Source organism: Halichoeres trimaculatus, unplaced genomic scaffold, assembly GCF_033239565.1.
Source record: "Halichoeres trimaculatus isolate MK-OKI-2021-1 unplaced genomic scaffold, fHalTri1.1 fHalTri1_scaffold_3, whole genome shotgun sequence".
In the NCBI taxonomy this organism is placed as follows: domain Eukaryota; kingdom Metazoa; phylum Chordata; class Actinopteri; order Labriformes; family Labridae; genus Halichoeres; species Halichoeres trimaculatus.
The window spans coordinates 18,516,709-18,531,377 of record NW_027437181.1 but is presented as its reverse complement, the minus strand read 5'-3'; the positions used below and the strand labels follow the sequence as shown (position 1 = coordinate 18,531,377).

The following is a 14,669-nucleotide window of genomic DNA, read 5'->3' as shown; positions in this document are numbered from 1 at the left end:
CTCATCGCAGGATACCAGAGATCATAAGCATGTTTATGGTTGAATAATGCCCCTTGGGAGGAAGTCATTTGGACAGAGAGCCCCGAGTCAGATGTCAGTAACAGTGAAAATCAGCTTAGACAGCTTAAATGTATATCATTGTTAAAAGTCAATAGTTTAACATCCTCCATTCATACACTTTTGAAGGCTGTGCTATTTTTACTTAGAGTGATTAAAATCTATCTGATAGTATTCAAACTACTTCATCATTACTGAATTCCCCTCATTTTTCCTCTGCAGACCGTCTGTAGCCGTGTCTCCAGTTAATGTCAAATGAGTTTTATCTCTCCCTCTCTCCTGGGACCTGCTGCTGAAACATATGATCTGCTCCTGATCTGACCCATTAGCAGTACTTCCCTCTTCCTTTTCCTCCTCTCTCTGGCAATGACAGAGTACACACACCCCAGCTAACAGAATCACCTCTATTTAACCCGGGCATTTGGCTCACAGACACATAAAGTCCTGCAGCACTCTCCATCCGCAGCAGTCATCTGTCTTTATTCTGACCAGCATGGATATGATCTGGCTTTGCATCACATTGTTGCTGTCAATTACTCAAGTTCTGTCAGTTCAGAAAGTGGACAAAAGCCACATCAGAGGTAGGTAATTTCAACTGTTTTTATACATTTTTTTAATATATCTATGTATGTGGGGTGACCTATATCTACACTTTGCTTATGCTGTTTCCAGCTTTTCCAGGAGCAAATCAAAGTGTTGCAGGAGTATTTCAAGCCACCTACTTTAACCACCTCAACCAGCCTCAGTATGCCTTCAATGTCTCTGAAGCTCGACTGCTCTGCCTGTCACTCGGTGTGATCATGGCCTCTAAAGCAGAGGTCCAGACAGCTCTCTCCAGAGGTTTAGAAACATGCAGGTAAGACCTGAGCAGAGATGATCTCATTCACTGAAGACAAAATAACATTTAAGTTGAATGAAAAGAAGCTAATTCCATGTCATTCTTTATTCTTGTTTAGGTTTGGATGGATTGATGAGCATTTTGCAGTCATCCCTCGCAGCAGAGCTCAGTATAACTGTGGACAGAATCAGACCGGCTTGGTGACATGGAGGGCCCCTGTTACAAAAAAGTTTGATGTGTTTTGCTTCAATGAATCAGGTAGGATATTTTTCAGATGCCTGTCTTTATTATTTTAGTCAAAGCAACAATTTCTTTACAAAGCCATGACAGTTAATAAACTCCAGAGAGTTTTAACTTTTAAATTAATGTGAATAGAGGCTGTGCTGACTCTTAATTGATTGAAATTTAAACTAAGATTGGATTCAGCTTGGTGTCCAATGTCTTTGCGCACATTTTTAGAACAACTATTCTACTCTAATAAGGGATGCATGTTTGATTATAACCTCGTCTTTTCACAAAGTTAAAGCTACATTTGTTAAAAATAACTGAATGATACAAATATGCATGTATCAAATGGTGCACACTTAAAACATTCCTTATCTAATCTCTTGTACCCTATATGCACATGCACAGATGCAGCCTTACAATTGAAGGATATCACAAGTGATAACCCTCGGTCCACCACAAAAACAACAACCTCCACCCATGCTCCTCGTTCTACCTCCTCCACCTTTTCTACCCTGACTCTTGAAACTTTAGAAAGTGAAGGAGAACCTGTTCGGTTTGTCAGCAAGGCACAAAGCTCATCTGGAGGTATGAAGCTGGTTTCAAGTGTCATTTAAATACAAAAAATAAGTTTAAGGTGTTTTGTCATGACTGTTTACTCTTTCATGTTTTGATTTTCAGGAAAGGCAATTCTCATCATCACAACCTGTGCCCTTCTCCTTCTTGCAGTGATTATCTTTGCATACTTTACAATGTAAGTGGGTCTCTGCTAAAATACCAGAGCTCTATACACAAAAACACACACACATATATATTTACGAAAGAAAGTGTAGATGAATCAAGAGAAAGAGAAGTTATTGTGTGCTTCGTAAACTGCTATTACACATTTTAGATCAGCTTTATGATTAAAAAAAAAATCTTCTTCATATGAAATCAGTTTTTTTTCAAAACTAAAGCATGTTCCTTATTCCCTTTTGTTCACCTAATAATGCTAAGATTTGTATCTTATTCTGTTTAAATAAAAAGGCAAAGGAATCCCTCAGACTCAAAGCAGGAGCAGCAGGAAGAGTACATCGAGACCGAAGAGTGGACATGTGTGAAGGTTATAAAGGAACCAGAGACTGCTTCTCAGGAAGAGGAGAGTATAGAAGAGGATGACAGCACAAGTACAAAGAGACACTCCATGGACAATTACTAATGTATTATTGTGAAGATAAAAGGTGATTTGTTCCAGTACTTTGTAAAGAAATGTAACAGAATGGTGTGCAACACATTTATTTTTGTCAAATGTGTTCAGGAGTATTTTCAGTCACATGATGTTTTTAAATGGTGCAATTTTGCCACTAGATGGCAGTGTTTGCAATACAATTCTTGAAAAAGACTAAGGACTATTCTTTTATAGACTTTTTTTCTTTTTCCTATGGCATTTTTTATGTAAATCTCATGTCTTTTCAGCAATGCTACAAACTCTTCGAGAAGGCACGTGTCATTGTGAACAAAGGTAATTGCCAAGTCTTCATGAATTAATGGATATAACTTTCCAAAACTCCCTGAAACATCGATAAAACACCTCTTTTGATTTATCAGAGCAGCGTTTAAATGAGTGTTATGCATCACTCTTCTAACTGTGAATACAGAACCTGAAAAACATCAGGTTTATACCACACCCCCATCCTATAATGGAGTGTAAGGTACAACTGTCAGAGGTGACTACATATGTGTGTGAATCTATTTTTTCTACATCTTGTCTTCAAATATTTCTTTTTTGTTTTTTCAAAATACTTAAAAGCATGTGTGCAGTCACTTATTCAGAAGTTTACTTGCTAGATTTCTACTGATATCAACTTTTTAATAGGTATGTATTGCATAGCAAGCATTTATTAAACTAACATGATTATGTGTTTCTCGTTAAATAATCACAGTCCCTGCTTAGCACCTTTCAAAATAAAGCTTAATGGTGGTTACTAAGAGCTCAGCATGCCTGATTTGAGGTACAGTTTATTCAGATACTAAGTCCAAGCCTTTAGATTTCACTGCATCAACAATGAAGCTGAGCTCATTACACAGTGTCTCGCGTCGGTAGGCCATGCGGATCTGTGCAACATTTGTCCGACGGATGTCATTTCCGTCAGGCCCATCTTTCAGATAGTTCACTCCCAGAAAGTGCTTCTTCTCCTGTGAACAAACAACAACACAGAAAGAGGAGTGAGATAGTGTGGTAGATATTTTTCCTGGAGTGACAGAGTACAATCAGTGAATATGTCCCTTTACCTGGTGAGACAGTCCACTTTGCAGCACACTGTTCCTTGCTATTTCACAAACATCACAGGTGCTGAGCTTCCACAGTTGAGCTGCTATTGCATACTCTTCCATTAGTGGTTCCTTGAATTAGGGCATGGAAACAGTTTATACAAAATTATATTTCTGAGAAAATGTTTGGTTAGGAAACTACATTTCCTGGACGTTGTTTACCTTGGTGTAGTGGAACTGCATGGGGTCATCTGTGGACAGGGACACACACAGGCCTTTGTGCAGAAACTCTTTGAGTGGGTTTTTGGAGTACTCCAGAAACAGACTGTTGTTGCTAAGTGGAGACATTGCAATTGGTACCTGGGCCAGGTAGTACAAGTACTGCAGCACAGGGCTCTGAGAGGAACATGGCGTATCAGGAAAGAAATACATCTCTGTTAGACAAGCACATGCAGTGATCACAGAGAAATGTGTTCTATTGTTTAATATTTAAAGCTTTAAGATGTCACATGTTATAAAACCATAAATGAAAGCTGTTTGTAGTGTTTATCATAGTGAGCCTGATGTCCACCACAGCTCCCCCTGGTGGCACAAAAACTGAACTGTTAAAAGCAAATGTTCATTTTGTACCAAGTTCCCAATAATGAACACAACCTGATTCAGTATAAGACCAAGTAAGACTTTGGCTGCTGTATCCCAGAGCTACAGTCAGAAACTTAGGATTTAAAGGTTTAAAACAAACAGCTGCACTACACAATGAAAACTTAAATGTTGTCGAGCTTTTCAGAGAGTCAGAACTTCCGGCCTCACCTTGACCTAGCGCTTATTTTAAAATAGTTTAAGTCAGAGTGATTCTTTACGAGAAGAATTATGGGAGAGTCTCCTCCAAGTTTTCAATTATGGTCACATGTAGTTTATTATTTTTAGCAGGGACAGCAACAGAGAATCAATCTATTGAGATGTAGCGCTCGCAAGTGCAAGTCAGGTTTTTAATCTTTTTATCTCTTTAAAATTCTGCAGAATTATTTTTACCACCCCACATCACTGTAAAAATACTTAAAATAGATTCCCATCAATAGTTCTCGGTACCTTTTTCAAGTTAAGCCCATGTGAGATGTTGTCAGAGGTCAGAAAGGCAGAGACCAGATGTGTGATAGATCCAGCTTCTCCACAGTGGGGACGGAACTGAAAAGTACTCAGGCCACGTTCTCTAAAAAGGACACAAAGAGACAAAAGTCACAGTCAATGGAAAAAAAAAATTTATTCATTTTTTTGGTATTTAAAAAACTGTTTTAGTTTCAAAACAGAAGAACAGCTCTGGATCTTACTTTCTGAGGTTGTTGAGAACCATGATGTTTGCATACATGTGGAAGACATAGTAGCTGTAAGGAGGGTTGTCGGGTGTAGTCCACTGCTCTGGTTTTGGGCTCCTGAAGGAGAATATGTGATCACTGTGTTTGGACTCATCATCCACGCTGTCAAAGCCAGACACCTGCACATAGAACCAAATCATGTTTTGTTTTGTTTTGTTTTGCTGTGTATTAGTTTGATGAAACCACAAAAAGAAGTCTTACATATTTGAGGAAGACATGAAGCTCTTTGTGCTTCTGGGGGTTCACAGTGGCCTCAAACAGAGGCATAAATATGTTCTCCATCATGTTGGCAAAACTGTGTACCAGCTTCTTGGACTTGAAAATGTCACTGAAACACATACAATACTGTCTTGTGTCTGGTGACTTTCAGATATTCTGCTCTGTAGGAAAACAGAAATGTGGTGGTTCTTTTTTGAGAGTGTTGGACTTACTATATCCTGGGCACCTGAATGATCCACCTCATGTTGGGTGAGTGAACTTTCTGGTGAATGAACCACTTGGACAGACTGTCCCATTCCTCGGGAGAGCGTCCATAGATGGAAAGACGAGGCTCTGCATACTGGTACTTACTCTCCTCCAGGTCATGAGCCACTTCCTGTTCAAGACAAGTATGGAGTGTTCACCTGTGTCTGTGTCTCTTCTGACTGATAAGATAAGTTAAATGGTATGTTACCTTTATGATGCTGGCAAAATACTCTCCATTGATGAGGTTGTCTGTTTTCAGGAAGATTTCTCTGAGCTCACTGGCACCCACTGGGTTGTACTTGGAATTGAACTTGTCAAACCTGTGGAAGGTTTGTCTCCCCTGTAGGATATAATTGTAAGCCAGTGGTCAATCTAAATAAATTCTTATGCTAACCATTAGAAAAGAGATTTCTCAGAAGATATTTCTGTATGTTTTGGAATAAAATAAAATGGAATAAAAACATATCTATGACCACATTCTAAAAAGTTTTTTTTTTTAAGTAAATGATCCTAGAATAAAGCTAATTTTCAACTGAGCTTACAGCGTGTACATCCAGAGAGTCCACTGTGAGGTCGTAGGGATCCTTGTTCAGGCTGTGGAAAACCTGCTTCAAGGTCATCTTTTGCCCCACCTTTTCCAACACGACACGGTTAGCATCGGTCTCGTATGTTTTCTGGATGAAGGTCAGCAGGTGTTTCTGAGACATGCAGGCAGCTGCATGAATGTGTGTGTCCACCTGAGAGACAAAAACCATGTTTGGGTAAAGTTAACAAGTTACATTAATTATCTAATTGTTACAAATACTTAAACTTAAGATTTTTACTACAGTATATTACAGAAGAAAATGTAGTCTTAAAGGCATAGATTAAAAAGAGATTAAAACGTGCAAGATTGAAATCTAACCTTTCGAACATTGTAGAAATCTCTGTGAGGAACACTTTTCAGTTCTCTCAGCTCAGCCATCTCATTGAGCATCTCATGGAGATAAAACTTTGAGCTCAAGAAGTTAAGTCGTCTGTGACAGTAGGTCTTCCTTCAACAGAAGACAAACTCAGCTTTCATTATCACCAGTCATGTATTCAGATAGAAGCTATCTTACCCCTACGCTGCTCTCTAAAAATGAACAATATCTAAATCTCCCTTTTGAGTTTTGGCTACCTAAGGTCTATTCAGCTGGCAGTCATTAAGGAAAATTTGATCATTAAATGATTAAGATTTTGTAAGTTAGCTGCATTACACCCCAGAAAAAGGTCACCCTAAGTCAACCTAGCTGGCAGTAACTAATTACGTGATCATGGCTGTATTCAACCAGCATTACTGTTGTGACTTTTTGTTTTGGCAACTTACGTGGGTCCATCTGCAATCATTGCCAGCACTTGACTGAGATCTACAGCAAAGGTCTCCAAGTCTGGGTAAGGAAGATCATGGGGTTTGTTTTCCCTCAGTGCCTCAGCACTGTCATACATGTACACTATCCCATCCTTCATCTTCGGCTCATAGTTCAAGTTCTCAGGGATGTTCTCCATGCTGTATGGATCCTCCCCTTCTTTTGGGTATTGGCACGTATCTGAAAAGAAAAAAAAATCTCTTATTGTCGCATAAACATTGATAAACATTATAAAGCACATTTTTTGTAATTGTGTAATGCAAACCTGGAATAACCTCATCATCTTCGCTCCATCTTGTGTTCTCCGCATTGCGGAGGTACTGAGCCGTGGTTCTGCAGAATCTGTGATAGGCTAACCTTGAGTATTTCTCACGAATAAGAAGTGCTTTAAACAGACTTTGGGCTGCCTGTTCATAGTCTTCCACAGTTACCTGAAAGGAAAATTGACACAACATGTCAATATTTCTTATGAATTGTTGTTTCTTAGTACTTGAGTTTAAATCTGCCAAGATTTTCACAATTTTTTAGAGAAAAAAAATATTGAAAAGGTTAGACAGGTTAAGCCTAAAAACAATTGAGCTCTCTGTGATGTAAAATCAAAAATTCAGAAAACCTGTAGCCCCTTACTGAGTCATTGCAGTACAACAGGTGGGCTTCAAAGGTCTCTAACACTCTAAATAAGCTTTATTTTTAACACTTTCTGTTGCTAGAGAGTTTTATTGATGCATCTATTGTTCATGATTCATCATTGTTCATCCAGCGGCTGTGGTAAAAGTAAAGATTTGAAAAACTGACCCTGTCTTTCGTATGTTTGGTCAGTGCTACTCTTGGTTCTCGTACTTACTCCAGCACAGTAATCACCACTAATAGTGACCCTCTGGTAGTCTGGGCAGCTCTCTTGCACTGGAGAGCATATGGAGCTGGGAGACAGGAATGGCGTCACTGACCGTGTCAACTCTAGATTCAGTGGAAATTGCAGGGACATTGACTGGGATCGAATAATCCTCAAGCTTTGCCTCCTGCAAAATCAGTAGTGTGATTACAAAACTATATCTGATTACATTGCACATACTTTTCTTCTAACTTTTGGAACAATGTCTGTAAAGGTCTTGGGCAGAGCCTACCTCTTAGTGGTCTCCTCTGACTGCTGCTCTGCCAGCTCCTTAAGCAGCTCATGGTCCTTGGCTTGCTGCAGCCCGATCGGGCAGTCCTCCGGCACAGTGAACATTGATAAGGCATCTTTATTCTCTTCTTCCTTAAGTGCTGAGGCGTAAACTTTCTCTGCTTGCAGTTGTGTCTTCTTTTCTTCCTCACTCAGAGTTACCTTTGGGAACTGTCGAGGCATGCCTGTAAGAAGGTAAGAGAAAGAGTTAGATGGCAGGGACGAACAGCCAAAGCATCCAAAGAGCTAATACCTTTGTTAAAGAACTTAACTTGCTTTTACCAGGCGTCATGTTGTGAAAACAAACTTATCGGCCCATGTCAGGGTTTGGCTGTGTGACATTCAAGTACTACGTGCTACACAGTACCAGCACCTGCAGAGCTTGGCATGACATATTTATGCTGGTTGAAATTACAATAAATTACTGCAGTTGCCAGTGGGGTCACTTTTAACAAATGACACATTTCATCAAGTTATTTATCGCACAACATAAATTAACACATCCTGGCTCTGGACCTGATAGTCTCTGTTTTAGAAGGTAGAGAAGGTTTTGTTTTAACAGGTGCTTTATTAGTTTCTTTTGGTACTACAATTTACTTTTTACCCCCATTTTTTAATTCTTTATTTCTTTTCATTCAAGAATTGTTAACAATGAAATTCAAAGTTTTTTTTGGCTTAAGACAGCAGTGAAATAGTCACTAATTTAAAACTTGTTAGTTTCATATGATTAGTTTTAAAAAAAGCAGCACTGACAACCATTCCCTTATAATTATAGATTTTAGTAATTCATGCTTTACAGGTTTCCTAGGTTTTCATGACACTTTTGCGGAGCTTAAACTGCCCTCAAGAATGATGTAGAAATCCATCTTTACAACTTATCTTGATTTACTGTATTTGTTTACTGTCCTTCACCCTTTAATAGACCAAGAGCCATTATAAACAGACAACTGTCAGTTTCTGCAGGTGTTCCCTGGGCGAATCAACAGTGCCTTGTTGTTAACCTTAACAGTACAGGTTTTGGTTATCAGGGTGCTAACACATCACAAAATAAGACCATGTACATTTTGCATACTGTATTATGATAAGAGCTAGGAAATCTCACCACTCCAGACAAAACACAGCTGATATGTAGCTTGCACAACAAGCCAACTTTGAAATACTCTGAAAGCAGAGTGCCAGAGATGATGGCCTCATCATCAATTATTTACAATAATTTAACCCGCAATGTTAACAGTGAAAGGAGAACTGCACTTTCTTAAGTCACACACAGACAAACTGAGATAAAATGTGTTTTTATGCTCACTAACAAGAACTGGGTTGGCACAAAAACCAAAGTTTAGGCTTGTCTTTCAAATAATTAAGTAAATTTTCCATCAAAATTAACCAATCAATGGGTAAAGTAAGAAAAAAATAAATCAAAAACACAAAAGAGATAATAACCTGACCACAAAGGTAACATTAGCTTGGATGCAATCCATATAGCCACCTGCAAGTATCAACCATTGCCAACATTTCTTTAGCTTCCGTTCAAACAGTGTCAGCCATGACGGATGACTTCCTGTCCACTGCACTACTTTGTTTATAGTCCACCAAGAAAGTCATGAAGCCAGAATTAAGTTGGAATTTAGAGACCCATCTCAGAGCAAAATTTCAGCTGGTCTGGTATAGAAATAAAGCGAAATATTAACTGTGGATAAAGGTTTGTGATAGCAAAGCAAACTTTTATCACAAAATATTGTCACGAATCTCTTGACTATTGCATCCGTGGACTCGCATGCTATCTGAGTCTTCGTGGCTCCAGCCTCCCCTCAGTTGACTGTGTGACTTGCATGACAGCGGGTATGTAATGATGTTGACGAAAACCTAAATTTAACTCTCCAGCCATACTGCCTATTACTTTTGTAACACTGTGTTTCTCATTGCTTTTGTTCTTACCTTCAGTGCCACTCTTAACCATACTCTTTGTCTTGATGCTAACTTAAGTCCGTTTCCCTGGTCAGTCTCAGTCAAACTACGGTTTGAAGGAGACTCAGGCCAACAGTTTTAATACTGTTTAAATTTAAATTTAAACAGTTTTAAAACTGTTGTCCCCCTGACCGCTCTCTATTTTGAGGAGCCAGTGTCACCATGTTGACAGAGCTTGTACTAATCCTCAAAAACCTGGCCATCAACAATGAGACAGCCACTATCAGCGATAAGACTGTTTGCTGTTGAGTATTTATCTCTTTCTTTGTGCCTCTCCCAGGTGCAAGCCCTATGTCCCTCATTCTTAACCTCACGTCAAGTGCTCAAACTGATGGTCTCCTCACGTCTTTGCTTCTTTGGCTAAGAGATGTGACGAGCAGGTAGTTAGCGTGGTTTTCCCTTTTTTATTCTGACAACTACAAAATGCTTCGATTATTTTCTTAAATGAAATAGAAGTATCACAAAAACATCATTATGAAGCAAATATGGTCTTCCTATGAGCTAAGTTGGGCTACCTCACACACCATTCCCCCCAATGTATCTTTATAATCCAATTAACCATACTCTGTTTGTTTGCTGTATACAACATAAGGCAAAGGCCTGCTGATGCTGTTACTGTTAGTTACAACCAAGCAGACTAATACTACATGCAGAGCACACTCCTCTGACAGTCTCCTCTGTAAAATAATACTGTGCTCTCACAACTCTCGGACAACCAGGACAACAGATCGACAAAAACAAGGGTTTTGAAAAGATTTTACCTGCAGAACTTTTCTGCAACAGCCTTGACTAAGAGAGATAATAATGTAACTCAAAAAGTTTGATTTCAATCAGAACTGTTTTGTTTTCAAATTTCCTGCATATTTACTTGCATGGCAGAAAAGAGAAATCAGTAACACTGATGGTGGAATGTCAAGGGGTGTTTAATACTAATAGTTTTCCCCCACTTTTCATCATTGATGTATAGCTTATATTAAGAGGCATATACTTCTGCCAGTGCCCTAAAATTGCAAGTCTTTGGTTTTTAAAATAAGACCAGATAAAGACAGCAGGATGTGGTTGAACTGCTCAGAGATGAGACTGGGAGTAATGGCTTGATCTGCCTGCTCTCACAGCAAATCCTAAAATTTACTAATTTAGGACATTTGTGAACTAAAATCAAAACCAGATGTCTCTTGAATCCCGCAACCCTTGATTGATAAAAATAGCCATCTTTTCTATATAGAGAACCTCTCTCAGCATCCCAAAACAAAGCAGAAAAAAATACTTCACCCAGCATCACTGAAATCTCTTGCGTATTGATTAGACTGTCTGCTTTCAGAAACAGCGGATCAAATGGCTGGCATAGCTCTCCGTAAAGCACTATGAGGCACTAATGTGAGGACAATTTTAATGGAGCTTACTCTGGGTGTGCTGATGTAGCTTGTGTTTGGGAGTCTGCGTAAATGTGCTGTAAATGTGGAAAATGTAGTTGCCCATATATCATCTCTACAGTTGCTTTGGAGAATAAGCATCATCATTTATCATTTCCCATTCAGTGTGTGAGTCCCACAGGGGGCTTCTCAGGCCATTACTCCAGCACTCACAGTCCAATCTCAGAGCAGCTCACCATATCCTGCTCTCTTTATCTTGTCTTTTTTTTAGTCTGTTCTCACACACTTCACTGCTTTTATTGGCTGAGCCCCCCCAAGATGGCTGTCCCTGTCAAAGTCATATCTGAGGGAGAGGTCAACAAGATGAGAGGGCTACTTAAGTTACATGGAGAAAGGATTCAGAGGGAGAAAATAAAGGGAAAAAACTCACTCTTTCCCAAGCAAGGACTTGACATCTGCTTTTTAAGAGGCGAGTCTCCTCTTTTCATCTTCCCCAGCAGCCCGGCCTGAAGAGGAGGAAAGATAAACTGAGAGAAGTGCACTCATCAGTGAATGGAAAGCATCCTCCTTCAGATATTCTCCAATGCTTGTCAGGTGCATTTTGAGTAAGTCTGGAAGTGTTAACTAGGGTTTGGATAAAAGGGTTTGGATATGGATACATATAACCAGGTAGACCTGTCATGAGGTGTAGTAAATCAATACAGCACACCGCCACGCATTCAGAATACTCCATTTTGGATCGCAACCAAATGTAAAAAGAAAAAGCACACTCACCTACCAAGCCTTGTATATCTGTGGAGCGTGAATAAACTGTGCACAACTTCCCTCAGAGAAACATCCCAGTCATTGCTGTGCTACTGTTGTGGCTGTGTGGTGAATGATATCACATCCACAGCCCTGCAGTGCACATCACTTCATCCTTAACTCCTTCACTGCCACAGCTAAGTGCAAAGACATCCATCCAAAGAGTATTTCATGCAAGTGATCTTTGATTATGTATCTACTTTTTCCAGTCAGTTCTTAAAGAAAAAAATCATGAATATGCATTTAAAATGTTAATGTTTCTTCTGATTTTCCTATCTTTTGTAGAGAATAATGCTGTCCTCTGGTGGATGATTTGCTTAAATGCAGAATATGCGCAGACAAGTAAGTAGCAAAAAGACAACGATGCCCTTTAGATGTGTTAAACTCTTTATCTTTGGGTGATGTAACATGGTTACTTTAGTTTAACCCAGCTTTGATTCTCATCCCACTTCAGTCTCTGATACAGCTAATCAACCCAAAAATAATATCACAGAACATTCACCTGGACTGATGTCATCAGGCTGTGTCATGAGAGTAAGTGTCTCTATAAATGACTGCATTTCATTTTTGATGCAAGGAAAAAATGTTTAAGCTTCCTGTTCCTCAATCACCTTCCATCAGTGGTGAGTGTTGAACATCCAAGGCTCTGTATCTGATTCTTGTCCAGAGCACAGTTAGCACTCTTGCAGTACAACATCTAATTGGACTGAACTCTTCACACAAAGGACCCAGATTTACTTCTTTGACCATAAGCAGCAGGGGCCCCACGTTCCCTGATTTAGCCTGACAGTGTTTGAGATTATGAGGCTAATCCTCTCAGCTCAGGCTATCAGTGTACTTACAGAGCTGGCAGTAGACAACTGATTTTCAGTCCTGGGCCTGTATCATTTTGATTGACAGAGGTATGTCAGGTTGAAAATTGATCTGGTGTTTACTGCTCTCATCTTCTATTCAGCACTCCAGTAGTTACTTAACAATGTATCCCTTAGCCATACCACAAAAAGTGTCAATATGGGATTAAAATAATTATGCTACTTTTCAGTGGTTTCAGTTTTTGCCTTGTCACATTTTGGCAGACACATAAAAAAGGGGAGACACCTCAGCTGACATCCTTCTAGGAATAATGTGTTATAATTCTGTCTTTTATACATGTCTAAAATACTTGTCTAAAAACAGAAATCTAAAGAAGTTGAAGAAGTTTATATTAAGAGCCTATAATACTCTAAATCCAAAAGGAAGTAGGTTTTTTTTCCGGCTGACCTACACTGCTCTGTTTCTTGATGCCATACTCACGTCAGTGGCGTCAGCAGTTGATTGGCTTACTGTAGCAGTGACATCCTCACACAGTAGTACACTTAGTGGACAAGATCTAGAGCCATTGGTTCTATTTTAAGATTGAACTGTGAGAACTAAGAAACACAGGCCAGACCACTGTTATTTTTGTTTGTGTTTGTTTCCAGTTTGTTTTTGTGTGGGAGTGTGTGTTTTTGTTAGGATTTTTATGCCTTTAAAATATTCTAAGTTGCATCTGATGTAACCACTTGCCAACCACTAGACTGTATATTCACTTTGTCAAGTTTCCTAAAACATGAGTTTTCACAATCCTTTCAGTATTTTGTTGGGCAGCTTAAGTTTTATTGACATGTTGCTTCTGTGCAATTTGCCTCTTTGCTTCAGTAATAGGCTGCACTCCTATACCAAACAGACTATAACAAGTGACATGAAAAACCTTAAATGTCACATTCTTGTGTGTCATTGTATGCTCTATCATGTTAAGGTAATGCAACAAAGAGCCTCCATTTTGGGGAGAACAATAAAATGCCTGTAGATATTTGAAATTAATGCACTTGCAGAAAAACACAGGAGAAAAGTGCCCAACTTCTCCTTCCCCAGCTTGGCCATCGCTATCAGTCAAGTGGTACATAGCACACCCACCTTCTGTACTTTGTATTCCCAGTCTCTCTGCAGCTGACATGTGAAATACAGACATGTGCCTAAAAGATAACACAAAAACAACAACTTTTTTAATCAAGTATATAGTGGTTTAACCTGTATTAACTTGAAACTTTGTGACCTCACTTAACTGTTTTACATGATGCTAAAAATAATCAAAGATTAAGTATTCATTCATAAATTTGAGATAAAAAGTGATGTAGTTCTTTACCAGAACAATAGCTTCGTACAATGCAATGTTATTACAGGAATTTATCTCACCTCACCTTTGGTAGTTCCATTTATGACATAAAATTATAAAGTATTACTCATGTAGTCTCACTAGATGGCAACAGAGAACATATAATGCTCACCCACACACTGTTCTACATGAACAGTTCATCATTACGCTATAACATATTAAAACACTTTAATACCCCTTTTTATTAAATAAAGCAAAGAAGAGACAGTCTCCAGCCAGTATTTCGTCATTTTACTGTTATTATCAAACTCTTTACTAGTATGGAGTTGTCCAAAAATGAAAGCCATTTCTAATGTTTTTCAGTCATGAGCTTTTCTTTCATTTCCTGTATGATTTCACCAAGAACTGTTGATGAAAAACAGAGTGTAAATTCAGTTAGTGCCTGCAGGCGTTAATTCATGACTTTTCAATAATAAAAAGGGCACAAAATGTTGACAGATAGACCATCAATCTCTGCCTTGGTTGTCCGACATTTTCCAAAGTGCACATGGCGCATACATTGTTAGAATAGTATCAATGAATGAGAAGGTAAAAGGGAAATAAAGCCAAAAGAGGAATCTATACTCTACTTGTCT

General features: G+C 38.9%; 2 protein-coding genes across 7 annotated transcripts; one reads left to right on the top strand and one right to left on the bottom strand.

Moving 5' to 3' along the window:
• Window positions 1-490: 490 nt before the first annotated feature.
• Window positions 491-2,318, top strand: lyve1a (lymphatic vessel endothelial hyaluronic receptor 1a). The gene is made up of 6 exons (XM_074667077.1): window positions 491-638; window positions 730-913; window positions 1,014-1,153; window positions 1,529-1,708; window positions 1,802-1,874; window positions 2,147-2,318. The coding sequence occupies exons 1-6, from the start codon at window positions 551-553 to the stop codon at window positions 2,316-2,318; spliced, it is 837 nt and encodes a 278-aa protein (XP_074523178.1). The 5' UTR covers window positions 491-550.
• On the bottom strand, window positions 1,637-12,013 carry ampd3a (adenosine monophosphate deaminase 3a). 6 transcript variants are annotated; one of them, XM_074667071.1, is made up of 16 exons: window positions 11,871-12,013; window positions 11,527-11,602; window positions 7,721-7,943; window positions 7,441-7,615; window positions 6,862-7,027; window positions 6,557-6,776; window positions 6,113-6,242; window positions 5,751-5,945; window positions 5,417-5,548; window positions 5,175-5,338; window positions 4,945-5,071; window positions 4,699-4,862; window positions 4,460-4,580; window positions 3,593-3,766; window positions 3,392-3,502; window positions 1,637-3,295 (listed from the first exon to the last, which is right to left on the bottom strand). In XM_074667071.1, the coding sequence occupies exons 2-16, from the start codon at window positions 11,582-11,584 to the stop codon at window positions 3,119-3,121; spliced, it is 2,337 nt and encodes a 778-aa protein (XP_074523172.1). In that variant the 5' UTR covers window positions 11,585-11,602; window positions 11,871-12,013; the 3' UTR covers window positions 1,637-3,118. The 6 variants fall into 6 exon arrangements, with proteins under 6 accessions (XP_074523172.1, XP_074523174.1, XP_074523173.1 ...); XM_074667073.1 differs by having other exon boundaries at window positions 11,875-11,998; XM_074667072.1 differs by having other exon boundaries at window positions 11,527-11,623; window positions 11,871-11,994.
• Between the last annotated feature and the right edge of the window lie 2,656 nt (window positions 12,014-14,669).

What these genes read in the sequence shown, in the direction of transcription:
- lyve1a (XM_074667077.1), top strand. Translation starts at nt 551, where the DNA reads ATGGATATGATCTGGCTTTGCATCACATTGTTGCTGTCAATTACTCAA. An exon ending in AGAGGTTTAGAAACATGCAG is followed by an intron (nt 914 to 1,013) that starts GTAAGACCTGAG and finishes ATTCTTGTTTAG; the next exon opens with GTTTGGATGGATTGATGAGC. An exon ending in ATCTTTGCATACTTTACAAT is followed by an intron (nt 1,875 to 2,146) that starts GTAAGTGGGTCT and finishes TTAAATAAAAAG; the next exon opens with GCAAAGGAATCCCTCAGACT.
- ampd3a (XM_074667071.1), bottom strand. Translation starts at nt 11,584, where the DNA reads ATGAAAAGAGGAGACTCGCCTCTTAAAAAGCAGATGTCAAGTCCTTGC. An exon ending in AGATGATGAGGTTATTCCAG is followed by an intron (nt 6,777 to 6,861) that starts GTTTGCATTACA and finishes TTTTCTTTTCAG; the next exon opens with ATACGTGCCAATACCCAAAA. An exon ending in GTTCTCAACAACCTCAGAAA is followed by an intron (nt 4,581 to 4,698) that starts GTAAGATCCAGA and finishes TGTCCTTTTTAG; the next exon opens with AGAACGTGGCCTGAGTACTT.